We start from the raw sequence: 25,731 nt of genomic DNA, 5'->3' as shown, positions 1-25,731 counted from the left end.
ACAATGACCTTCCATTGCGGTAATAACAGAAGGTGGGAGATGCTAACAACAGGAGTTGGAAGATTTAGTGTCAGCAAGTTCTTACAACTTCTACCAAAACATTTTAAAGGGCTCTATTATCCATAGGCACTTTCTGGATTAATAATACTGATAATTGATGACAATGGAAGAAAGTTAATAAAACGAGCTGAATAATTAGAGGTCTGCCAGCCCTGGAAAATAATGGAATGAGTGATAGAGGGCTTGACTGATACGGAGGTAAGGGGAAGTAATACAATTAATGTCAATTAAAATGTGCCCATGGAAAATAAGCTGATGAGATGTAACTGGGATGTAGTTTGGCTGATAAAAGCAATAATGTGTGCTGTAAAATACTCTGCGCCTTAATGAATTGAATGTAGAGCAATGCAGTGTTTTGAATGAGAAGTGGAAATGGTGTAAAATGAATGCAGGGAGTGTGAACTGAGTATTGGCTGTATTGGGTGGTGGATCTGGAAACAGCTGGGGGCTGCTGGCATGACAGGCCTGCCTGGCTCTGGTCTTTGCCATGGGCAAGTTGTGTTTTTGTGGATAACCCCAGGTATCACAACTTGGGTGTCTGTGAGGCTTTGGGTGGCCCAAGTGCAGGGAAATAGTGGTGGCAGTCAAATGTGCAGAGCATTGGCTGGGAAAAGGATGTGGCCAAAAAGCCCTGTAGAGCCATGATCCAAAATACTCAATATCCAAACAGAAATCCTGGAATGGCACCCTCTCCCTGATTTCTTTAGCAGTCCAGCAGAGGTCTATTCTGCTTGGCTGCTCTTTGCCCAGGAAGAAGTTGGGAAGTGGCAGCCCTGTTGATTTAGTCCGACACAGTCAGACATTAAAGTTCCCAGTAACTCAGAGAGTGCGCAGGACTCGTAAATTACAGAGCAGCTCACGTTTATCATACACATCGCTGCTTATCTTGTAAACTCATCTGCTGGGCTTGCACGAGCAGTTGATTTAACAGCATGTATATTGTTGAACTTGACACATCCAAGAGTCTAATCAAGCTTTAAGAATACCAGGGATGTTTGGCTGCTGGTGTGAAGTCTCTGCAATTCCTAAGTAATTTCTAAGAATGATTGTGGGCCAGGCTCTGTGGGGTTCACTGCAGGTCACAGGGAATGTCTGTGTCGTATGGAATTGCAGCGGAGTTCTATCATAGTGCTGGCGTGTGTTTTATGACGTAGAATGATTAGATGTGTAAAATGAAGTTAATATCCTTTTTCTGTACATTTCTAAGTAGGAAATGACTATGAATTAATTTTGTGGGATAAAATGCCAGTGAGTAACTGTACTGCTTGTGTAGCATTACCCAGGATCTGTCATGGGATGCATGAGGCCGGTGGAATACAACAGAGATGCGGTGTGTTTGGAGGGAGAACTGATAAAGTACTTCATTGTGGCTGGTCTCTTATGCTGCTGCTCCAGTTCCCTTTCCTGTGGGGACTGATTTGGTTGATAAACACATGCATTTCATGGGTGCTCTTATTCTTTCAATGGTGTTAGAGGGTGATAGAGATACGTCTTCAAGGTGCTGCTGCTGGGATTGCTGCAGGCTGGTGTGGGATTGCAGGGCTTTTTGGGACTTGGGTCTTTTAAGGGGAATTGACGCACCTTCTACATATTTAATAGCAATAGAAAAGAGTAATTTTGTATTATTTAGTATTTCTGCTTTTGAGACCCTTGGGCATGGTGAGGTAGGAAAATTTCCATCCCTCTTTCTCACTCGCATGTTGAGGAATTACATTTGCTTTCTGAGCTGTGAATAGAAATAGGAGTAACCTGGGTTTGATCACGTATGGCATGTTTTAGTTTTAAACGAACTAACAGATCTTGAGTTACATTTCTGCTGCACCTTGACAAAATTATAGCAAGTGCTGGGGCTCTGTGCTTATTTACTTGCAAATCCTGTCAAGTGTGAACTTCATTTATGACTTCCCTGGCAGATCATGCTGCTGTGGTCACAGCTTCTACAGTGTTTTGTTGCTATTGCTTGTAAAATTTGCCACTGAAGGAAATAATGAGCTAAAATAGGCACAGGTAAGCACACACCTTGTGCCCAGATCCATCAAAGCTCTCCTAAAACTTTGCAACCAGAAAGAATTAAACTGGATTTATATTTCTGAAATAAAGTTACAATTTCAACAGAAAGGTGTTATTTGTCTTATTGCCATGGCAAATTGCTCATTTTGGACAGGGGAACTGGTGAGTTTCCAAGTCTTGTCGTCGTTCGAGTCTCCTGGTTGCAACCACTCATTCTCCTGTGTATACATCATGTGTCTCCTCTTTTTTCTAGATGATCATGGGAACAGCAATGGCAGTCATGTAAAAATCTTTTTACCGAAGAAGTTGCTTGAATGTCTACCAAAATGTTCAAGTTTACCGAAAGAGAGGCACCGCTGGAACACTAACGAGGTAGTTAAATCTCTTACTTACTCTTAAATGTACCAGCTTACTTAATGCTTATGGATTGTTTTGTGAGAGCATGCCATTCAGATTACAGGATATGAATTCCTTGGCTCTGGAACCTGTTCCATAAATAATAAGTCCTGGTACATGCTGAAAGGGAGCTTTAAGTGAGACTTGAAGGCAAATGTGGAAGTTGATTGCTAGTACAGTAGGAGTCTATTGCTCATGTGTGTGTGACTTGTCACAGAGTCAAATCTTATATCACCTTAATGACCCGTTTCAAAATGGTTTAAAATTAGATAGGTGTGTTCGTACTGTGCTGAATAAAGTGTTACTTTCCTGTGCTTGAAGACTTCCGAACGAAAAATTGGTGTGTGTTCTTTCCTGTCACACAGAGTCCTGGGAAATAACTCTGTCTGAGTAATCTCATTAAGAACAAGGGAAACACAGAACTGGGTGTTTTTTTACTAGAATCCAGGTACCCTGAGTATGCTGGTTCACAGATCACCTGTTACTACATTATGGTTGGGGTAATTTAAATAAAAAAAAGTAGTATTTAAAATTCTGTGGGCCAAGGTGAAGTTAAAGAACAACCCAGGTAACTCTACAATCCCTAGGCTTTATTCCTGCTGTGTAGCAATGCTTGGTGTCCCATGGGAATACCCACAGTGTGTAGTTGTAAGTAGTTCTGTTGTAGTGTAGCTTTGCCATATTTATGGGAATCACTTAATAACAGAGGCAATCCACTTGGAGAAATGACTGTAAAACTCCAGTTACTGTCTGATTCTTGGGTGCTGACTGGTCCTCTTCCTCTGATCCCTCGTTTGTAGATCTAAACTTGTTAACAGAACCTGTGCTCATGAGTTTTAACACCCCGCAAGTGGCAGCTGAGTGCAGGATCAAACACGGCTCACGTCTGTGTGTGTGTTTGCTGAGTGCAGAATCAATCACAGAGCAGTGACTGTGTGTATTTTTCAAAATTGGAGTCCTTACCCCTCTTCTTTTTGGTGTCTGGAAGTTACAATCAGGCATCTATTTTTAACTTACCCAGTACTGTGATAGAATGAATCAGGTCTTTGAGGCAGTTGCTGGCCTTGGCTTTTTTGTGTAGTTGTTTTTGTCTTGGGTCATTTGAATTGAAACGTAAATCGTAGAAGATGCGGGTTGTGGTTTATTCTGTGACAGTGTTTGTACTGATGGGGACAGGGCATGGCGCAGTGGCAGTTCCAGTAGCTCTGACAGATGATGCTTGGGCAAACACAGTTGGGGGAAAGCAAGCTCTGCAGAGGTTTGTGAAAAAATTATGCTCTTCCCTCTTACTGGAAAGAGTTGCTTGGTGTGGGGTTAAGTCACTTTAAGATTGCTGCGGCCCCCAGTGCAGAACTTTGTGCACACGGGGCTTTGGGTAGGATTGGTTTGTGGAGCTTTCTAAGGTACAGGATGTGGCAAAGTTCATTATGCAGCTGAGAACTGTTATTATGTTATTATTCCTGCAGAAACAGGAAAGTGCAGGTGCTCGGTGTGGTGTATTAGGTTGGGAGAAGAATTTGGCAGCGTGGCTGTTCTCCTAAGGGTCGTGTCAGTGTTTTGGGGTGCAGGGACTGAGCGGCTCTGCTGGCGCTTGCCAGTGTGCTGCGGGGTTGGGATTGTCTGGTGCTGTAATTCTGGATGGATAGTTTGCTGATAGACATAGATCATCAGCTGGCACATTAAAACCAGACCCATCCCCTGTCTGTCTTTGTGTCAGGTTCCTCTCTCTCTTCACAAATCTCTGACTGAGGCTGTTGTGCCATGAGGCTGTGGAGTGGGTCTGTCCATGGGTTACAGCTCGTGCTGACTCTGCCAGCCTGTATGGTGTGGCTGGTGCAGTATCCCTGTTGCATGATTTAAAAGAAAGAGCTTTTCCCATGGCCAGAGATTTTTTGGCCCCATTAGCTCAGAGGGGGGGAAAAAATAGAAAAAGCTAGAGTCTTATGCCTAGATGAAGTCTTGGAAATTTGTGTTAATTATGGGGGAGGAAGGAGCTGAGCTTCCAGATTTTATTGCCTTCCCCACCCCCAGTCGGAAAGTTTAATTCTGTGCACTGTTACAAAACTTGAATTTTTCTTAAGGTATAATTGAATAATAGTGTTGGACTGTATTCCTGAGGCATTTCTAAGGGAGTAATTTTTTTCATCTGAGTACACAGGTGTTCTGCCTGTGCTAGTGAAGACAGAAGTTGTAAAGTAGAGAAGAAAAAGATGTGTTTTATACAGTGACATTTCCAGAATTTTTGTACTGATTTCAGAATCCCTGTTCTTGAGTGTGAGGTGTCTCCTGGACAGGGAGGTTTAGTAAAAGATGGAAAAGAAATGAAATACCTAAACAACTTACAGATCTGAGTGCATGTTACAATGCTGTCCTCCCTCAAATGGTGTGTGTTGGGCAGTCATGGGTGTTGAGTCTTGCTGCAGAGTGTGAGTGGAGCAGGCATTGGTGTGGGATTCATCCCCAGGGGTAGAGGGCCAAACCCAGCTGCGACCCAACTCCTTTCCAAAACCCTTAAGCATTCCCTTTTCTGCTCCTTTGCATGAGGATGGTTCATGGAAACTTGAACATGGCTCTTGTCTGTCTCTTAAGGCCCTGAAGCTCAGCACACAGGTGTTCCCAGCTGTGGGGCAGCAAGATGGGCACATGCAGACACTGTGCCTGGACTCCAGGTCCTCGCTGCTGCTGGTGCAGAGGTGAGGGAGCAGCAAGGGTAGAGCATTGCCATGGGAACAGCAAATAACTTTTTCTGAGCTCTTATGTCTGCAGCTTGAGAATAATGGTCAAATGTTACTCTGCATTGGGTAGTTGGGATGGAGAAGCTGTGTCCTGGGAGCTGGGTGGGCTGTGGATGACTTTACATGTAGTAAAATCACGTGATGAGCAGCAAGAGAAATGGCGTGCTTAACAATGGTTCAAACACGTTATTGAGGTGCTTGCTTTCCATCGGATCATGCATTTGCAGCTTAAATGTTTGATAGAAATACATTTCCATACCAAGATGTCATCTTGTCTTAAATCAAGTTTATAGCAGTTTTATATTTCCTACTGAAGGAAGTGTTCCTTCTAATTCAATTTTTTTTTACCAGAGATAGAAAATCTTAAGTTAAGCATAGCAATTTAATTACAGATTTACATTTTTTAAATGCCTGTAAAGGTGCATTGTGCTTATTTCTCCGGCTCTGTGAGAGGATAGAGATCGGGCTTTCATATGATTTCTCACATTAAGACAAATGAGTTAGTTGCCAGAAAGTTCTGCAGTGCTTAGTGCTTGTGAGGGAGTTCTTCACTCTAAGGGTTTGGTTGTTGTTCGGCATGAACCATTTTAGGGTTTGTGAAGAGCAGATCCAGTTTGGTTTCAGTGGGTGGATGGAGCAAAGGCTTCTGGCATGGCATGCTGGCAGTGTGCCTTGAGCAAGAATTTTGGGAACACTGGATCTTGGTTCCCTTCCACGAGAGCGGGGCTGGGCTTCCAAAGCAGGGCTACACAGAGCCACCCTCCAGGTGCCCCAGCTGAACTCCTGTGTCCCCTGGCAGAGGTGGTGAAGGTGGTGCCTCATCACCCGCTACTTCCTTTGGGCAGCGAGATGCGTTTTCTGCAGGAGATGCATCCCACTGCTTTCTGTCTGGGAAGCAGGAGCTTCCTGAGGCACTGGGGCTCAAGGATGTTGAAGTAACCTTGTCCCTGCACAGCGCTTGCCAGGCACTGGATTGCAGCTCTGAACAGAGATGCCGTTCGTTAACAGTTGGCAGCCGCAGTCATTAATCATCCTTGTAAACACTTAATGACATGGTGCGAGAAAGAAGAAAAAGTTAAACATTGGAAATGTAAAATGCTATCTTGGGCTTTGGTTCCATCAGGATTCTCTATTTACAGTCTGTTGGGAGAAGCCCAGAACTTCCGTGGTACAAAAAGCCAGCAGCAATTGCTCCATGTGTTTCGGCTTGTCTGGAGGGGCATGGCAGCACTGCCCTTCTCTCTAGAGTCAGCCAACATCCACATTTGGCAGATTCCAGGCTCAGGTACTGCTTGGGAGAGTATTCAAATAATGCAATTATGAAACTCTGTATTTGAGCATTATTTAGCATAGGAAGAAACCCTCTGCCTCTGCTGCCTGGGGGCCTGAGTCGCGTGTTCACTGACATCTCGATGTGCTCTGGCGTTCTTGCTTTGTTCACATGACACTGACATTCTCCTTTTTGCTTGACGAGTTATTTGCCGTCTTTTCTCTAAAGTACAGAGAAAATCTTGAAGGTTTCAAGAATTGCCTGAGGGACGTGAGGGACCCAGACTGATAAGGGGAGAGAGTCTGGAGCCTTCAGGCTGGCTGTGATGCTCTGAAATGCTGGGTGGGAGGAAGTGAAAGTAATACATCCCTGCTGCCTGCTCCTCCAGCTTCCCTTGGCCGCTGGCAGCTGAGTGTCAGGTGGCTGGTCACCACACGGCTCCTGTCGCCACGTTTGTTCATCCAAGCCCCTCTCTGCAGTAGAAACTGTGTTTGTTTTTTTTTTTTAATGTTTCTAAGTGCCTTTTAGAATCAACGCATATCAGAAAACTTAAAAAACCTCCTTGGTTTAAGGCTGGCTGGGACAGTGCAGTGTATTGTAACCCAGCACTGCATGTTCCAGTTCATTCCTTATTCAGCAAAGTAGCTGAATGTGTTACAAATTTGTGGTGTTGAGCAAGTGTACGGGACCAGTTTGTGTCACCAGCACAGTTGGAGCAGGGAAGGGTTGTTGGTCCAGGTCACCGTGTCCCCTCAAGGTGGCAAAACTCCCTGGAAAAGGAGCAGTGCTTAGTACGGTTCCCTGTGGACTCTGAAGTCCAGCATATTTTTTTAAATGCTTTACATCAATTCATTAAGATGTGTTCAGCTGGAGTGCAGGGTTTCCGAAGCCAGAGCCCTGTGCCTGCTTAGGAGCACTCCCAGGGCTGGGACATCCTTGTGGTCTGTGTCAGCTCTGGGGTTTCTCAAAAGCAATAAGAATATTGAATTTAGACTAATTGCCTGCTGCCCACGTGATCCCAGTATAAAATACCCCGATGGTAATGGCAAATGCTGTTACTAGAAGTGCTGTTGGTTTCTGTTCTGCGTGATGATCTCCCGCTGGAGGAGCAGCAAGGAAGTGGTTGCAGACCAGCTCATGTGCACTCCCACATAGCGGCTCCTCCTGCCCCCACTTCTCTGGCACCTAGGGGTGCCCTTTGCATGGTGCTGAGCTGGGGACTGAGGGCACATTATGACAAGGGTTTGGGAATGGCAGGCGACACCTTGTTGGGGGCAAAGTGTTTGCCAAGTGCTGGAGCAGACAGAGTACCCGTAAAGTCCAGAGTGCCAGTGTTGATTCTCACCCCTCATTTCAGTGGTGGTGGTCTGCGAGGTCCTGTGCCTCGGAGAGACCCGTCCCACCTGGCATTGGCACCAACGAGCTGGGTGCCTGCGCTGCCAGCCGGTGGAACCGTGTGTCCAGAGCCTGCCCTTCCTCTAGGCCACCAGCAGGAATGTGAGGAACCCCACTTGCTTTAAAAAAAGAAAGAGCTCAGCAAGGGAAATGCAAGGGAAACAGTGTTTGTAGTGTGAGGAGAGCGGAGCTGTAGCAAAGTGTTCATACACCTGACTGGGGCTGTCTGGCACGTGGGGGCGGCTCCTCCCGCTGCGCGTGCGGTTGGGGTTTGAGGCTGATCAGTGAACAAGACGGCAATTTCTCTAACAGAAGCACTTAATTGTGGGTTTATTTTGTGAAATTAATGAAATTCTATGCTTTGCTTAATGTGCAAAGCAGGAATGTGGTGCTGGCATTGTGTTTGCAGTTCCTCGGTTGTGTTTACAGCCCTAGTGGCTGCTGTGAGCAGGCTGGAGATTGAGCAAAATTGGAAGGTTATGTACCAGTCCAGGTGATTTTGAACAAGGGCAGTAATACCTGTTCATGCTATTCTGTTCCTGAGGGGATTCTCATCTTCCTCTTAGGAAAACCTAGCTTTTTTCCTTTCCCTTTGGTTCATTTTAGGTCAGTGAAAAAGACCTGGGCAGTTAGTATATCAGCATGCTGGAACTGGAGTGACTCCTGTAAAGCAGAGCAAACAGATCAAGGGTTGGGAGTAATTCACTTCCCTCCTGATTTTTAATTTTTTTTTTTTTTTTTTACTCCAAGTGAACACTTTTGATTAAATTAACGAATTAACTTTTTTACACTTAATGATAGCCTAAAAAAAAAAAATCTTCATAATTAGTTTTAGCATATTGTACACAATATATAAATTGTTAATGGTATTTAACCGCCTGACTGTCATTAGTATCCTGTCAAAGTACCGCTGAATATTGGTCAGTGGTATGAGGGTTTTTTACAGTTCGACACTTCTAGGTTCTTCCACAGAGTGGCTGTTGTTGATGACAGTAGCAGCAACAGATGTGTGTCCAGACTCCTGGACAGTGGCTGTATAGTGGCTCCAAATCCTTTGTCTTGTGGGAAAATAACGTGGAGTATTATTTCTTCCAGTCAGTGGATCTGGTGTGCTTTTCCTGACCTGTGTCATCTGTTGTGGCTCATCCTTGTTAATTCTACGTGATTTTCCTGAAGTGTAGTATCAAAAGCGAAAGTGAAATCTGGTGCAGGAGGAATAAAAAGTTGGAGTTACCAGTTACGGAACACCCTTGAAACATGAGGGAGTCGGGAGAATGGATTAATTCTGTTAGTGTTTACCTGTTTATGTGCAGGAATGCCAGCAGTAGCGGTAGGTACCACTGCGTTGTGTGTCTGGGTCTCTGGCTTGCCCAGCACTGAGAAAAATACCCCACTGGTGTTAAACAAGGTGTACTTCCATATTATGCAAGGAAAATGTTACAACAGACTTAATTATCTGATGAGTCACTGCAAGTCTGTGTCCGTGCTGTTGAGTTATTGCAAAGTTGCTGGGTTTCCAAACTGCTTTCTTTGGTATCAAGGTCGTCTGGCACATCTGCAGTGTGAGCATGGTGAGAGAAGGCAGCCCAGCACAGCAGTGAGGGAACAGCAGAAACGTGGAATTACTGGTTTGGTTCACAGAAACTGGAATTAATAAATGCTGGAAATAATGGCAGGAACTGAGTTTTAAGATCAACAAGCAGTAGCTCTAGCAGGAGGGTTTGCCTGCTTGCTGGGGGGGGATATGGACCTTCTTGCATTCTCCTGACTGTGACACACGTGGAGCAGGAATGTCACAGAAAGATGAGACATGTTTTCTGGAAAAACATCCAGGCAGACTAGATCCTTATGCTATGTCTCAGTGTTACATACAGTGATTCTCTGACACTGGGGGCTTCTTTGCCTTACAGAGGCAGGGGTTTGTGCAGGGAGTTTGTTTCTTGGCTTCAAGCACAGGGCTGGTTTGGTCCAGATGAGAGTGTCCCAAAATTTAATGCCTTGCCAGGCAGGGGGGAGGATGCTGGAATGAAGACGGATGCAATGCCCTTGGTGGTTGTCTTTCTCCAAAAGTTATCTGATGTAAATATTACGTTCTCTGCATAAATTTAGTATAGATAATTGACTGCATCTTGCTTGGAAATGGGTACCAAAGGTTGTTTTATAGCTTCTGTGTAATTGAAATTCTAGAAGGAGAGGCCTTTGTCTTGGAAACCACATTTGAATTACTTTTTTATTGGAGTGTTAAAGCAATATGTTACGATGCGAGGGGTTCAGTATGCTGTGTGTCAATAATTACCAGATTCCCACAGTTACAGTGAATAAAGAAAATAGTTGAAAAAGCATGTCAAGCTTTCCTTGAAAAGCAGGGATCCAACAGTTGTGTTGACAGCCAGGAGTGTTCTGGCCTAAGCAGAGCCTCCTCGGTACAGGTAGCGGTCAGTGCCAATACAGAACCTGCAGCCGAGGCTTGGGCTGCGCTGCCTCGAACCCTTGGCGCGGAAAACAATTTGTGAAACAAGAAACCAGTGCTCCAACATGGAAATGGGAAAACTTTGAGGAGCCTGTCTACAGGGAGGTTAATAATAACAAGCCAAAGTGGCAGTAAACAGCAGTCACCCAGTGTGGCCAGGGCAGCGTGGCCACCGGCACAGGAGAGCAGCTGAGTGTGCTGCTGTGGGCTGGGCGTAGAGTGCGAGAGCTTTGATGTGCTTCCATAGAAGGTTCTAGTTTTACTCACTGAAGCTCCTTTGTTTTGCAGAGATCTTGATGCAGACGCCCTTTTGGATTTCTTTTTAATAGTGTGTGACCCTTCACCTTTGATCCCTTGACCTGCATTACTTTGGTAACCATTTCATTTTTTTAATTTCATTTCATTTTTAATTTTGGTGTGTAAGCTGTAACATTTCATCATTTTAAACTGTAGCATTCCTTGACCTTCCCAGATGTCTTTTTTCTTTTCTATGAGGATGCACAATGTTGGCTTTTCTTGAATAAACGTTATTTCAGTTGTTAATAAAATAAGCATTTTTCATTGGTTTTTGTTTCTTTTAAGTTTAATTGTGTGTTTGTTGCCTGTATAATACTTTACTTCTTTTGATCTGTGTTCTCCCACTTGGTCTATTTTGATATTTATGTACATCTTTGCTTTTAATTCACATTTTTTCTACAGTTCTTTTGTTCAGTAAAACCCAGCCTTGTGGCCTGTCTGTGGCCAATCAGTGTCCCCCTCTAGTCAAATTTCATAGCTTAAAGTATCCTTGGGAGCATTTCAGATACACTTATTCGTAAGAACTATTCTTTGCTGTTAAAATTTTTGCCCTGTCCTAACCATCAACTCCAAACTCGTAGCTGTTTTAATAAAAGATTAGGCTTCAGACCAAAATGAAAATCTCACTTGAAACTCAATTTGCATTTATTTTTCTGGTATCGTTGGAGCCCAAAGGAAAGTTATCAATGCTTGGAGCTGTGCTTTAGGCACGGCTGTGTTCAGGGAAGCAGTGTCGTGTGTACGTGGGATGGCAAAGCCCCCAAAGCTTAGTTGGTTCTTTCCATTTTCCTGTTGAAAGGGAAGCAGTGGATAAGACAGATTTTGGCCAGATTCTATTTTTATCTGGTAAATGATCATATGAAATCCACTGAGCATGGCCCACTGAAGTACAGATTACTTTTTAAGTGTCTCATTATTTTATTCTCTAACATTTAATGCTGAAGTTTTAATTGCACACAGATGAGGCTGCTAAATGAGCACTGAAATGGATTTAGGTCTTCTCAGAGCCTTGTTGATGCTTATAAAACTTTATATAATTCATTAGGACTACAGATTAAAATTGTAGTGGGCTGTTCACATAGTGCCACTGCGCTCTGCTGGTGCCTGGCCTCTGGAGGAGCCTGAAGCTCACCTGAACACTTCCTGCTGACCCTTTCCCCAGGGAAAATGGACTGCATTTGGCTCTGCTCGCCTGTTTGGGAGTCTTGCTGACCTCCAGGGCTGAGCCTGAGTTGTCTCCTTCCCCTGTGAGTCCTGTGTGAGTCTTGAGGGATTTAGCCCTAGCAGGTTCTACCTGGACAGTGGGGATGCACCATCAACACCAGAACCTGGTTCATGAAACAGCTGGTTTGAATTGGCATCCCTGCTTGAGAAAGATACTTCCAGCACTGATCTCTCTGCTTAACTGCAAGATCCCTGTTTTTAAACTGCCCTTTAATGTGGCAGAATTAAAATAGCAGCAGATAAGTATTCGCAGAATTCCCTAGCACCTCTGTGTTGCTGTGTGAGTTTCTCTGACCCTGTGGCTATGAACTGTGCTGGACTTTCACAGCCTCCATCAGTGCTTGAGGCATTGAGGTGGATTTTCCTTTCCCCTCTTGTTCCAAATTTTAGCTGTAATTGTTTTTGTAGACCTGGAGTTGTCAGTTCTGGTACACAGAATGCTGCTTCTCACCGAGCCTGTCGGGGATAGCTGGGATTTGGCTTTGGTTTAATACTACCTGTCAACCTGAGAAGAAGAATCCTCCAGAAACCATCTTAAGCCATTTCTCCAGTCTCCAGAACAGGGTTTTTAAAACTCAGTGGGGAAAAATACTTGCTTTGCCCAAGAAAACTCCTTGAAGACTCTTTTTCTCCTCGTAACACATATTTTATGTTGGCAGCAGTTAGATGTGAATGCCTTGACTTTCCAGGGCAGCAATTCTTAAAAACCTTTATTTAAATGTCTGGAAACTGGAGGAAATCTGCTTCCCTGTGCAGAGGGCTGGCCGTTGGCTGCTCTCTACTAGAACAAATAGCAGGGAAAAGGAAGAAATGGAATAAAAATACCTGATGTTGGGAGTTGGAGTCAGTAATAAACAGAGCTTAAAAGATGGTTAGAATGTCTTGGTTTTGGTGTTGTTGGTTTTTTTTTTATTATTTTTAATTTTTTGTGTGTGTGTCATTTCATGTTTTGCCATGTCCATCCTGCCTTCTTTCATAAGGTAAGCACTCTGACCCATGGCATTCTCCAGGTGTAGCTCCCAAGGTGGTGGGATAACAGTGATGCATGCTTTGTTGTGATATTTCCATGTATTGTGTTAGATGCAGATGGTTGTTCGCAGAAGTCAGTGTAAATAATACGGGTTATGCCTGTTCAGCTATTGCATGGGCTTCCAGGATGCTACAGCTGCTGAGGGAAGAGGAGGTACAGCCTTTGGGAAGAGAGGAGATAGGAATTGTCCTTCATTTCCGTTCTAAAACACTGGCAGTATTGGTAAATATTGGCAAGAAAAGCTGCATTGTTGACCCAGCCATAGCACAGCTGTTTGCCCCAATGTAAAATCAGTCCCTGAGTTTTTGCTGCAGTGCTGCTGGATACAGCAGGAACAGCAACAGCTGACCCTTGGATAGCAAGAGATGATGGAACTTAATTCACTTTACTGAGCTTGTTTTTCACTGAGCAGTAACTCAAATACATGTTTTCGTCAAACACTTAATCAAAGAACTACACAAATGCTGCAAAATGTTTGCAAAGCAAAACATTTGTCTATTTAGATATTGAGGGAATTACTCTATTGAGAGATTTGTTCCTGCTTATGAGGTTTTTCTGTTACTCAAAGCCAGAATGTTGACAACATCCACTCCTGAAACAAGTCTTAATTTTGAAATCTATGCAGTATCTTCTGCTGCTGGAGGCTTTTATGTATTAACCTTAACAGAAGGCTCAAGGGCTGAAATGAAATCCTTGGCAAAGGTACAAGATTCAGAGCATTGCATATCTTGCAGTTCAGGTAATGCAGCTGGGGTTGGATTAACCTAATCTGCTTTATTCAACCTAATAGACACCTGTGTGTCGTCTGCATGTGCAGCTTATTTAATAAAACAGGCAGCAGCAAATTGCTCACTTTGGTCTGACTACTTTTGAAAATCAGATATATTGGTCAGCACAAACGCATTGTTTTCTGTTAACACTGAATCTCATCCAGAGGTGCAGGATTAAGTACAGGACAGGTCTGTATCCCCTGCCCAAGACTGTACCTGGGAAAACACATTTCCATGTAGCACCTGACCCTATGCAATAAACTGAATAAGTGCCAGCTAACCATACTCACTTTTCAGGGCTGGTGGGTTCTAGGCATGGATCCCACTGCTCTTGGGCTCAGAGGGGAAGGGAATTCCCCCGTTTCAGAGCAGAGCCTGAATGCTGCTCTGGCCTCACACTGGGGCACTGGCTGCCAGGGCAGGAGTGTGATCCTTGGCAGCCACTCTGCAGGGAGGTTCTCTTCAGGGTGGGGGTGAATTTCTCAGGCTTGTCACCCTGCTTGCTGCTCTGGGTGTGTGTTGGTATGCAAACTCCTTAAATAATTTAATTATTGCTCCTGCTTTAATCTCTTAACTTCTCAACTTGTGTTAAGGACTCTGATGGCTGAAGGGTTGAGCTGGCGCCATTGGGCAGCCAGCCCTGACCTTCTCCTGTGCTTCTGCTTTTCCTCTGCTTCAGAAGTAGAACTGTAGACCTTGACACCTTGCATTGGCTTTGTGTCTGCTAGAGCAGGGTCCTCTGCCTGTCCCCCGCTTGTAGCTGCACATTCAGCTCAGAAAATGCTCAGTGATAAACATGTGTTTTCATTTCTCCTTCAGGTTTGGCTTGTCTGCTTTTCAGCTCTTCTAGACATTGGAAATACCAGTTTGTGTTTATTTTCTCTGGATTCCTTCCCACAAGACAGAAGTGAATTCAGCACGGATTATTGGGGAGAGCCTTGGCTGGGAATAAGGATAATTGCAGCCTCTGGCTGTGCCACAGTTTCACTGATGATTTCTTTTAAGTTACTCACCTGCACTGTATCTGTTTCTTCAGCTGTAAAATGTGGGTAATTACCTCCATTGTAAAATGTTACAGGGTCTGCTGGTAATTATATGAACGAAGTGCTAATTACAGTGATTATCCGTTGGACCTAGTCTAGATCTGGCTGATGTTCCTGTTGTGATGAACGTATGAAACAAATACTACAAGTTGCTTTTCTCCATTCTTTGTGAGGGGCCTGGAAGGTGCTGCATCATGCGATGTGTTCCCAGTGAGAAGCTCTGCTGCCCTGTCACCCAGGTCCCTCTGTTCATTTCTTGTTCCCCTCTGCCCTCGTGTGTTACAGGGCTGTGGAGAGGCTGAGGAATTACTGATTCACTAGCTGGAGCCACATACGATCTGATAGCCAGGGTTTATGTTGTGGCTTCACTTTTCCTCTTGGGGATTATGAGGAAGGCAGCAGCCAGGGAACTGTACTCCCAAGATACCAGTTGGGTTGGGGCCAGTCTGTGCTGCCTAGTGGCCTCCATTCTTTAAGAAATTCTGACCTTGATGCCAGGAGAGGTGTCCTTCCAGCTGTGGAGATTATTTCTCTCCTGTAAAAGCCTACAGCTTGCAAGACTTTATTATCAAACGTTTTATTTGCCTTTGTCTTCTCCGTTTATTCAGGACACATTTTCTTTGTAGCTGGGAATAGCTCTACTATCCCTTGAGCAGGGCTGGGTAGTGGAGGGAGAATTTATATTCTTCAAGGTAGAAATGGAGTGTTCTCATCCAGAAAATCCTGCTGCTGCCACTGGGCAGGTCTGTAGTTTTTGATGGTAGTAATAAGTCATGTCGTATATCCGGTAATGATGAGAGTTTCCTCTCCTACCCAATCCCTGCCTTCCCTGGACACAGACCTCATGGCACAGTAACAACAAAAATCCTGTGCTTGGTTCATCTTGCTGTAGCTCTGCCTGCTCTCTTCTGCCACATCTGATTCCCTGCCTTCCTGGGTTCTGCTGGATGGATTTTCTGCCTTTGCCTCCAGCCTCCGTACACCTGCTTCCCATCAGCTTCAGTCTTTCTTTGCCCTGGAAGAGCAAGGTTCAGTTATGTCTTCAGAATTTAGTAGTTGAGCCGCTCTTCCTTTCTCAGAGTTTGACAAGTGCAATGAATTTTTAACTTTCAAGAGAAGGTTTTAGTTCCTGTCTGGGATGATGGTCTGGAAAGGCTTCCTGGCAATGGAAAGGCAATCTTTAATTGCAGTTTTGCACCTGAATTTTCCACACTAGATGCTCTTCTCTGATGGCTTCTGTCTGATTGATTCTACGGCCCGTTCTTCTCCTTGACAGGATGCTTGAGTGCTCCAGGGATGGAAGCAACCTGCCACTCCTGGTAGGTGAAAGTGGTCATTGCCAGGCAATGAGGGTATAGAAAGAACTTCTCTTGTTAGGTGAAGGAAAAGGATGAGGTGTTATCATCTCTCCCATGATTTGCTCTTGCCTTGGTTAGAGCATCTATACTAGAGGGGTGCCTGTAGCATGTCTGCACTTCACCTAATGCTCATCTGCCAGACTTGTTTGAAAATCCTTCGTTTGGGAAGCAAAAAGTTTGGTTTTGTTCCTGCAGGAGCATAATCTGTTAAGATGAAATTATTTGGTGTGAGAGGCTTCAAAAGTGAATGATGCCATATCCATATTCTTATTGCACAAGTGAACTGATTTGTCGGCTCTCTGCAAGTCACATGCTGAAGGATGTTAAATTACTGTGTAACCTGGAGGGTAATCAGTGATTAAGATTTGAGATTTATCCAAGTCTAATTTTGCAGTATTCTTGGAATATCTGGGATTTCTCTATCTTGGCACCAGTCTAAATGCTGTACATTGAGTGACACAAATTTATTCTAAGTTTAAAAGTTTAGCAACATAATTACAAACTTCCTCAAGTTTTCTTTCTCTTAAAAATGATTGTACTGTTTGGTTTTCATTGAGGTGCAAAATGTTGTGTAAGATCACTGCAACTTGTTACAGAAATGCTTTCAAGTGTCTGAATGAAAATGCAGCATCACCATGAAAACAAATTTGTTAATGCAACAGTGGTTCCAAACGAGGGGCTGCTAAATAAAGGTTTTCCTGCTTTTGAGAGCAGGTTTTTAAGCAGCGATATACCCCGTGGGGGGCAATTGCACCCCTCAGGGAAGGAGTTGAGGAGCAGTTTGTATATGTCAAAGGTTGCTGCAAAGAAATCTATTCATTTTTACTTCTTTTTGCAATTACCTGTCACTGCTCGGCTTTGTGAGTCAGTAGGTTATAGACAACCACGCTGGCTGGTTGCGCGCCGAGCGGAGCGGCGCAGCAGTGCCGGCAGTGCCGCTGCCCCCACAATTGCCTGTCCTGTCCGGGCTGTGCCAGGGGCCGTGGTGCTTCGGGCATCGCCTCCTCACCCAGCCCCGCTTGCTGCCGGGGCCATGGTGCGTGCCGGCGGCACGGCCGGGCGCCTCGGAGCCGCCTGTCCCCCCCGAGCCTTGCCAGAGGAGGAGGAAGAGGAGGGATTCCGTCGCGCCCCGTTTCCAGCTGCCCCCGTGTCTGTACGGACGCGGAATCCCCACAGGAGGGTGCTGCGAAGGCACTGAATGTGCAGGTTTGCAGGAAGATCAGGGCTTGGAGGAGACAGCGATTGTAGGGCAGCCAACGCCGTGGCTCTGGCAGGGGCAGCGCCTGAGCCGTCCCCGGAGAGGGGTGCAGGGGGAGGTCGGCGTTGAAGCTCGCAGCGCCCCGCTGCCCTGCTGGTGTCGGGGTGTGAGCAACTGACACCCGGGTGCTGCAGGGCTTGGTAAGCGTCCCAGGGCTGTTCCCTGCCTCCTGCTCGTGCCTGGTGCTGGGACCCTTCCCATGTGAGCATCATCTGTGCCCAATGGGTCATATGGCTTCTCTCCAGCAAGTCTTGGGGCCACGCAGCTACTTTCCTGTCTGCATGTGGTGTGTTTAGTCTGCGCAAGTGGCAAAATGCTTTGCTTGTAGAGACAGCTTCCAATTTCTGTCCTAAAATACTTTGTAAGTTGGACCATTTTATTCAGCCTGATCAGATGAGAAATAACGGCAAAACCTCGCTTTGGTTCCTGGCTGTGCAACCTTCTTCCAAATATTTTAGTTAAAGGGATTGATTATTCCTTTCGCATAATACATGCTCATGCCAAAAAACTTGTCTGACAAGGCCAGTTAAGCAGCACTTTCACATGATTCTCCCTTTAGCTGTGTACTGCTTCACCCTGAAATTGTGTGATCATTTAAAAGTAAACAGCCCTCCACCCCAGGGGCTGCACACCTCCACTCTGCCCCTCATTTCCTTCTGCTCCTTTTCACTTTTTAAATAAACTTGAAACTGACGATTATGTAACTGAAGTAGAGACTTCTCTTTGGGATGACCTCTAAGACATGTTGGGGGGATTCAGTCTTATTCTATTACACAGGAGTGTGGGAGCTCTGATCCCTTCCTTTTAATGGCAGAAGGATGAATTGATGAAGCTGTGTTAGAGAGGGGGTGTAAAATCAGCTACTCATTGCATCAGAGGACCTCACTTGGAAACCTGGGACTGAGATCCATGTGTGAGTTCCTGTGGGGTTCCCTGCCGGCCATGGGGGCATCGTGGCATGTGCCAGTTCAGTATCTTGGTTTGGGTCCAGGATCGTGTCCAGCAGTGATGGTCCTTTATGTTACTCTATGCGTTTGGCACTCATTTGAGATTGAATCACCAAAAACCCCCTTTGGTGGGATGGGTGATCCCCAAGTTTGGCTAAAACGCACTGTGGAAGAGGTGCCTGGCAGCAGTGGGGGCTTTGCCCCCACATGGCAGGACCATGAGCTGATCTCGTGTCCAAACGCTGTTAGATCAGCTGCAGGCGAATACAAATAGACTTGGATTTTGGCCCTGTAAAGGGAGACTTTCAGCTTCCCTCGGGATTTCTGCCTTGGCAGAAACCAGCTGTAGTTCAGTGGTTTCTGTTACCAGGCAGAGTCTGTTTGGATGTTAGAAAATTAGAGCAGAAATTCCTGCAGCAGTCAGCTGTGTCTGCGTCACCTCTGTGACCTCTAACTGCTACTCCTGCAAACAGTTGCCATTAAACACAGTCAATAACCCCCTTCTGCATTCCATTGGATCATCTCTTCCTGCCATCTCAAATGAAAAATAAACAAAAGAGCTTAAGCGTGCAACGTGCTAAATAGTCTAATCAGCTGTGAAAATATTTTATGGGGGAATCTGGGGCAAGAGCTGTCAGTGGGAGCGAGCTGATTGGAGCTGCAGCAAAACAGCTCCGGGAGGCGGCCATGGGGACAGAAGGGAAAGATTTGTTCAAATGTATGCGTGCTATTTTTTTCTACCCCTTTCTGAGTAGTTTTAGGAAATCCCTCCCTCTGTAAATTGATTACCTCTGCACATCAGAAGGCCTTGGCTCTAAGTATGTGCTAAGCTGCTCCTGTGCTGATTTGACTTTGCCTGTTAAATGTAAAACAGGTTTTAATCCTCTCATTTAGATGTTTTAATAGAAAGTAAATGTTTAACTTGCTTTGCTGTGGCCTCCAAATCTTTAATCCGTGGGAATGTTTTTAATGAAAGGAAAAACCGTGCTTTTGTTTAAAGGACCGGGGTGATGCTGCAGGCGGTAGTGCTGGTGGGGGGAATTGCAAACTCAGATCAGGAATTTTTGGCGTTGGTGGATCGCAGATTTAGGGATTATGGGTTTAGGAATATGCTGAGGACAGTGGGAAGAACCCTGTCTTGGGACAGTCTGTGCCTGAGAAGGGGTCTGTAACCATGCTCTGAGTTCAGTGTGGTTGATTCCTGCCCCTGAATTCAGAATCGTCCCTGTGTTCTGATGATGTTACAGGGCTGTTGCTGTTCCAGCAAGGGAGAGCTGAGCAGAGCCGTGTGCTTGCCAAGGAAACTGCAAAACAGGCAGCACTGGGTTTTGTTCTGCGCACAAAAGGGGGGGTTCTGCTCTTCTGAAGCCACTCAGCTTACTTATGATTTAATTTAATGTAAGTTTTTAAAAAAGACATGTGGCTCCAGGACACATGTATGGCTGGCAGAGTACCGTGACAAAGTCAAAACTGAACAAGGAGTGGAGCACACAGTGAATGTGGGTAGAAACAGCTTAGGGGCAAGCACAGGCACCTGTGCCCACTTTGGGACCTACAGCTATTTGCCACTTCAGTTGCATTTTCTGCCTTAAATTACAATTGGGACTTTATTCGGTTAAAAGTGCAGCATGTCTGGAAGATGGAGAGTACTGCAGAAGGATTTACCTGCGTGTTTCCCACCAGACTGTGCTGCCAGAAGGGAGACGCTGTTCAGGGCAGCTGAAGGCAGACAGGCACCTACAGGGAAGTGCTTCATAAACACCACTTCCCTCATTGCAAAGCCAACTGCACTGATAAAGCTTTGGCTGGGTAAATGAAGTGCTCTGATTTCCAGGTCTGTATTGTAAGTTGTTGAGCTGTAATTGTGGAAATGCCAGGGTTATAAATAGTGGGTGCAGCTGGCAAGCCCCAGCCATGGCACACTGAGGCACTGGTGCTCTGTAGTGTGAATCAGGATTGTTCTCATTGGGGTTTTGGCTGCTCCCTTCACACTTCATGCTTTTCCCACCTGGGCTTGCAGGGCCTGGTTCCCGTAGCCAGGCCTGGCTATCCTTCATGGGACAGGGGCCAGCTTGGATGCTGGAGCATCCTGCAGCACCTGGATTTGTACCTGATCTGTGCATCAACTGGGCTGTGTGCGGAAGGCAAGGAGAAGAAAACTATTGGTAAAATAATAAATTGACTTCAAAGAACAACAGTTCATTATTGCAGCATCAGTACACTTGAGAGGCTGGTGCTGCATCACAGGTGTGTGGATGCCTGTGGAAAACGGTGTCATACGGTGTGTCCCGGCAGTATCTGCAGTGAAGGATTCACTGTTCTCCACAGGATGACAGGGGAGCAGTTTCCATACATCCATGGGGAAACAGAGCTGCTCCTTCGCTGTGCACCAGAGGGATGAGTTAGGTTTTACTACACAGTAACTTAAATGTTTAATTTTCTGAGTTGTCGTTGTTCTAATTAAATTAATTTGCAAATTTTTTTTCTGTTTGCCTTTTTCCTTTGACTTTTTTTTCTCTTTGACCAAAATCCTAATAAACCTAACAGGTCGCAGGCACATCAAGATGCCGGGACAGCACTGGGGACTGTGTGCATGTGGAGGGCTGGGGTGTGGCAGGAAAACGGTGGTGGAAATGTTTGTCTTCCCTGTGGGAGTGGGTTGAATGGCTACATCAGGCACGTGTCACCAAAATAATAAAAGTACTATGAAAGCAATCAAGTATGCGTTACCCACTTGGCGTGTTACAGGCGGCTCCTCCCCGTGCAAGGCCAAGCCATTCTGAATTCATCCCCCGGGATTTGGCGTTAAAACATGTTCGCTGCCAGCTGACAGAAGAGTCAAGCTCGGATTTATTACACCGGCACCTGCAGTAAAAAATGACAGATGATGCGAATGTATTTAATTATCATTCAGCGCCACGTCTCTGCCTGCTCCGGTCGCGGGGCTGCAGCTGGCGCACACTTTAACTAAAGTCAGCGCGCTTATCTGGAGAGGGGCTCGGAGCAAACGCGGGTCTCCACACGCTCGCTCACCCGCGTTCCCCCATCCCTGGCCTCCCGCAGCTCCCTCTCCACCAGGGAACACGCTCTGCCAACCCGGCGCTGGAACTCCAGCCGGCGTCCCTGCCTCGCCGGTCCCTGCGAAGGGGGGTCCCCGGTGGCATCCCCCGGGCCAGCGTGCGAGCATATCCGCTCTCAGGGCCGTGCGGCTGCGATCCCGCGTCCCAAAGGCCGCTGCGGTTTGCAGCAAGGTCAGGGGGACACGCCGGGACTGCCGCAGAAGCGCCGGGAACGAACCGCGGCTCCGCCGGCGTTCACGTGTGCCGGTGTACCACGGAGCTGCGGTGCTCTGGGCGGCTCTGCTCTGTGTGTATGAGCTGTGTGTGCAGTTACGTGGATATGCAGGCACAGAGATACGCGCCGGAACATAGATACACACGTGCGTGCACAGATAAACACATGCATACACACAGACACGTGCATACACACCTGCATACACACACCCAACTGCAGACACACACACCTGCATACACACACCGGCATACACACACACCTGCATACACATACCTGCATACACACACACACACCTGCATACACATACCTGCATACACACACACCTGCATACACACACACCCCTGCATACACACAGACCTGCATACACACACACACCTGCATACACATACCTGCATACACATACCTGCATACACACACCCCTGCATGCACACACACCTGCATACACACACCGGCATACACACACCTGCATACACACACCGGCATACACACACACACCTGCATACACACACACCTGCATACACACACCCAACTGCATACACACACACCTGCTACACATGTGCATACACACACACCTGCATGCACACACATCTGCATACACACATGCATACGTGGCATGTGGGAGGTGGCCCAGGTGCTGCTGCCCAGCTGCCTCAGCCCCAGATGCTGCAGCCTCTCCCAGCTGCTGTCACTGAGCACAGATGAGGCTGCCGGGGGAATCTGGACAAGCCCAGAGCCTGCCCGGGCTGCTCTCGCTTTCCTGGGGTGTCCCTGTGGTACAGAGCCCTTGGTCCCCTGCCATCACCTCCATGTCCCCCTGGATGCCAGTGAGTGCTCCTAGTCAGGCAGACTTCTGGGCTGCCACCAGCTGGACCAGTTGTTTTTCAGGGGGGGGGAAGGCAATCCAAGCGTGAGCTGGGCAGCTCCTGCCTCCCTGAGGGATGAAGATTTGGGATTGTTGAGGGGAGGTGTCCTTGTCCTGCTTGCCTCCCTGCTTTGTAAGAGGAAAAGCTGCTGGTGGGGTTTCGCTATCACTTGTTTGTTGCCTGTGCTCACCAAACCGTGCAGGGAAAAAGGGATTTGGGAAGGATTAAAATATCTGATTCTTGCTGGTTACTGAGCCTTTTGGACATGAGCTCCAGCAGCTTTGTGCTGCATGGAGAAAACAGCGGCCCGTGAGGAGAGGTGGTCAAAGGAATTGGCCAAAAAGGAACAGAAGAATTTGATTTTTTGCAAAGCTTCATAGGAAAATGGAAGATTTTTGATCTTGCCAAAATGCTTTTGACATTGGAGTTTTCCTTGTTTTTATAATGATCAAAAAACTAAATCAAACTTTAGTTGAAAGCAAAAAATAGAAGACATCTGGGAGTGAGGGGTTTTCCTCAGTGCCCTGTCTCAGGGTGTCCTGACTGCTGTGTGCAGAACAGGGAGATGTTTGCTTTTGGGGGACACTTCTGGCACAAGTATCTTGCACACCAAAACTCCCTTGTTTTTGGTGGACATGGCATTTCTCCTGGGGGTTTTGGTCAGAGGAGCTGGGCAGGTGCATAGTGTTGTGCTTGTGGGTACTGCTCTCTCTTAACCACACCAAACCCCACATTCAAAGTGGAGCAATCAGCTGGGGATATTTCAGAGCGGGTGGTGAAACGAGGCAGTTTTTAGTATTCATGAAAAATGCTTGTGACAGCCTTACCCCAAGTAATGAGCAGCCACCTGCAGTTCGGAGCAGTGCTTGATAATGCTGTAATTAGATTGGAGATGCAAAAAAGCTCATTAAAATTAAATAACATATTTGTCACTGTTTTAAGAGGTGCAGATTGCCTCGAACCATGCTGGTCTCTTGACCTTGAGTATTTTGGCATAGTCCTCACTGTTGAGCTCATGAAAATAATGTTGGAGCATCCCACAGGCAGGTTTGTGGTGGGGGTTTCGGGGCAGGGTTGCAGGTGCTCACCTGCCCTGGTCACATTGTTTGGCACCTCACCATAGAGGGCTATGCTGCCAGCCCCAGGATGGCACAGGGGAGCACAGGCTTCCAAAGGCATGGATATCTACCTCTTCAGTTTTTGAAATACAGTAAAATGTGTTTTGAGTCCCCTTCCTCCCTCCTGCCTGAAAAGGAACATGCAAAGTCACGACAGTGTCTGTTAACAAGACTGTAATTTTCCAAAATTAATTTTTAATGACTAATTTGTCTTGTTTTCAGATGTTTTATACAACACCTTTTGTTTCTTCACATGTCACCACAGCAGAGGCAGGTATTGGGTCAAGATCTCCAGCTGGGACATCCACTGCTGGCTTGGCTCTGTCCTTGAGAAGGCTTCATCTACCAAGGAAAGGCAGCTCTGGGGAAATGCAGAGCTGATCCTTTATAGAAAGGATTTCCCTTTCTGCTGCCCCAAAATGGCACTGCTTTCAAAACACTGTTGTGGCCACGCGCTGCTCTTCCCCTCCAGAGATGATGGCTGGCCGTGCCTTCTCTTGCAATAGCTACTATGCACAAAGAAGAGGATTCAAAACAAAAAGTGGGGTTTTCTTCCTCCTCCTCACTCATCGTGAGTAATTACACGTAGGTGTCAGAACGGGAGTGTTTACAGACACTCCGTATTTTCGGCAATGTGGGATTTTCCCACTCTAGCACTTGGGTTGTGAGCAGCAGCAAAAGCAGCGCTCGTCCTGGTGCCTGGATCACCATTGGTTTGTTTGGGAACTGGGGAAGAGGAAGGAGTGTGCTTGGCCATGGAGTATCCTTGTGGGATCATGGCCCTTCAGTGTCCACAGGAAGGGAGTTCGTAGTACAACCTTAGAGAGAAAATTTTTTTGATTGTGCTATTTTCCCCTTCTTAAGAATGATCTTGGAAGGGCTCAGATTTGGGTGATGGCAGCTTGTGCTGCCTTGCAGCTGGGCACACTGCTTGGCTTTGCTTGCTGCCATTCATGTCAATGTTTTCTGTTATATTCCTGGCACCAAATGGGAATTTTCTCAGAGCTTGTTCTGACTAATGTTGATGAAAGGGCAGAAATTCATTATTAGAGTGAAATAGCTGGTGATAGACTGGGGTTCCCAGGTGTATGAGTGAATATCAGCAAATGTCTGAAGTGAAATTTTTTCTACAGATTCTCGCCTGTGACCGCCCCCGCTGTGGATGTGTGGGCTGAGCTGTGAATGCCACACAGCCATAGGAGTGGCAACAGCAGCTGTAGGGCTGTGCCAAGGGGCTCCCCACAGCCTGGGCACCCACAGCTTCTCTGAGCACAGGGTCCCCAAAACCGGTGTGAGAGCCCATGATGGGCAGACAGAGCCTAACCATGAAAAAATAAAATTGAGTAAAGTGTTTTCAAGGCCTGGATTGAGACAGGACCCATCCATCTCTTCCTCTCATCTGGGTACCTGATTATTGGCAAAGTAATCTTAGTTTTTTGTCCAGCGTGAGGGGGTTGGGAGAGAGGGAGCTGTGAGTGAACAGTTTCATCATCAATAAGTATTTCCAGATAAAACAGAATGTTTAATTCCCATCATGCTTGGAGCAGAGTGAAGAGCTGTGGCTTAGGCTTCTGGTCAGACCCAGGTGAGTCCTTTAGGCTGGTCTTAGGCAACTTCAGAGGAAAAAAAACCCTCAAACACATTTGGCCTTTGTGGTTATGCTGAGGAATCTGCTGGCAGAGTAAACCCCGGGTAAACATCCTCAATTTGCTGCCTCCTGAAATGGAGCAGCTTTTGGAGTTTGGAGCCACAATTTGTATTCAAATGAAGGTCATTTGAAAGGTGTAGCACAGTAAACAGCCATTATTTCATTTTGATAGTGGTACTAAAATTATAGTGTTGGTTGAATTATTTTAGTATAGGACCATTACCATCTCCCTAAAACACTTAGAGGGGTTTTATATCAGTGCTGCAGTCCTGAAATTAGAGGAAAATTAAAAATCACACGACTGTGCTAGAAAAGTAATTTATTTGCGAGGATGCCTTCTTTTTATCATGGAGTCTCTTTCTCTTCTGCTCTGCCAGGAGAGAGATGTGCTCCTGACACCCAGACAGGCTCCCAGGGTTTGCCTTGCTGAACCAGGAAGGCATCAGCTTCCCACGAGCCAGGGCTGCCATAAGCCACCCCCAAAACCTAATTTTTAATTTTTTTTTTTTCTTTTTCAGTAAAAGTGGCTGATATAGTATTACCTG

At 46.1% G+C, this 25,731-nt stretch overlaps 1 protein-coding gene and 1 long non-coding RNA gene across 10 annotated transcripts in view; both read left to right on the top strand.

Moving 5' to 3' along the window:
• The window catches only part of CAMTA1 (calmodulin binding transcription activator 1), a 234,096-nt gene that overhangs the window by 21,414 nt on the left and 186,951 nt on the right, over window positions 1–25,731 (top strand). For all 8 annotated transcript variants that reach the window (XM_040084652.2, XM_040084651.2, XM_040084654.2 and 5 more), the window contains one exon: window positions 2,324–2,442. In XM_040084652.2, the coding sequence (XP_039940586.1) occupies window positions 2,324–2,442 (119 nt within the window). The remainder of the gene's footprint in view (window positions 1–2,323; window positions 2,443–25,731) is intronic.
• LOC120762336 (uncharacterized) lies at window positions 12,851–15,273 on the top strand. 2 transcript variants are annotated; one of them, XR_005703883.2, is made up of 2 exons: window positions 12,851–12,867; window positions 14,477–15,273. It is a non-coding gene; the product is annotated as an uncharacterized LOC120762336 (long non-coding RNA). The 2 variants fall into 2 exon arrangements; XR_005703882.2 differs by lacking the exon at window positions 12,851–12,867 and adding an exon at window positions 12,874–13,626.

The sequence above is a fragment of the Hirundo rustica genome, chromosome 22 (assembly GCF_015227805.2).
Source record: "Hirundo rustica isolate bHirRus1 chromosome 22, bHirRus1.pri.v3, whole genome shotgun sequence".
In the NCBI taxonomy this organism is placed as follows: Eukaryota; Metazoa; Chordata; class Aves; order Passeriformes; family Hirundinidae; genus Hirundo; species Hirundo rustica.
Note: the sequence above shows the minus strand (reverse complement) of the source record. Positions and strands in the feature narration are given on the sequence as shown.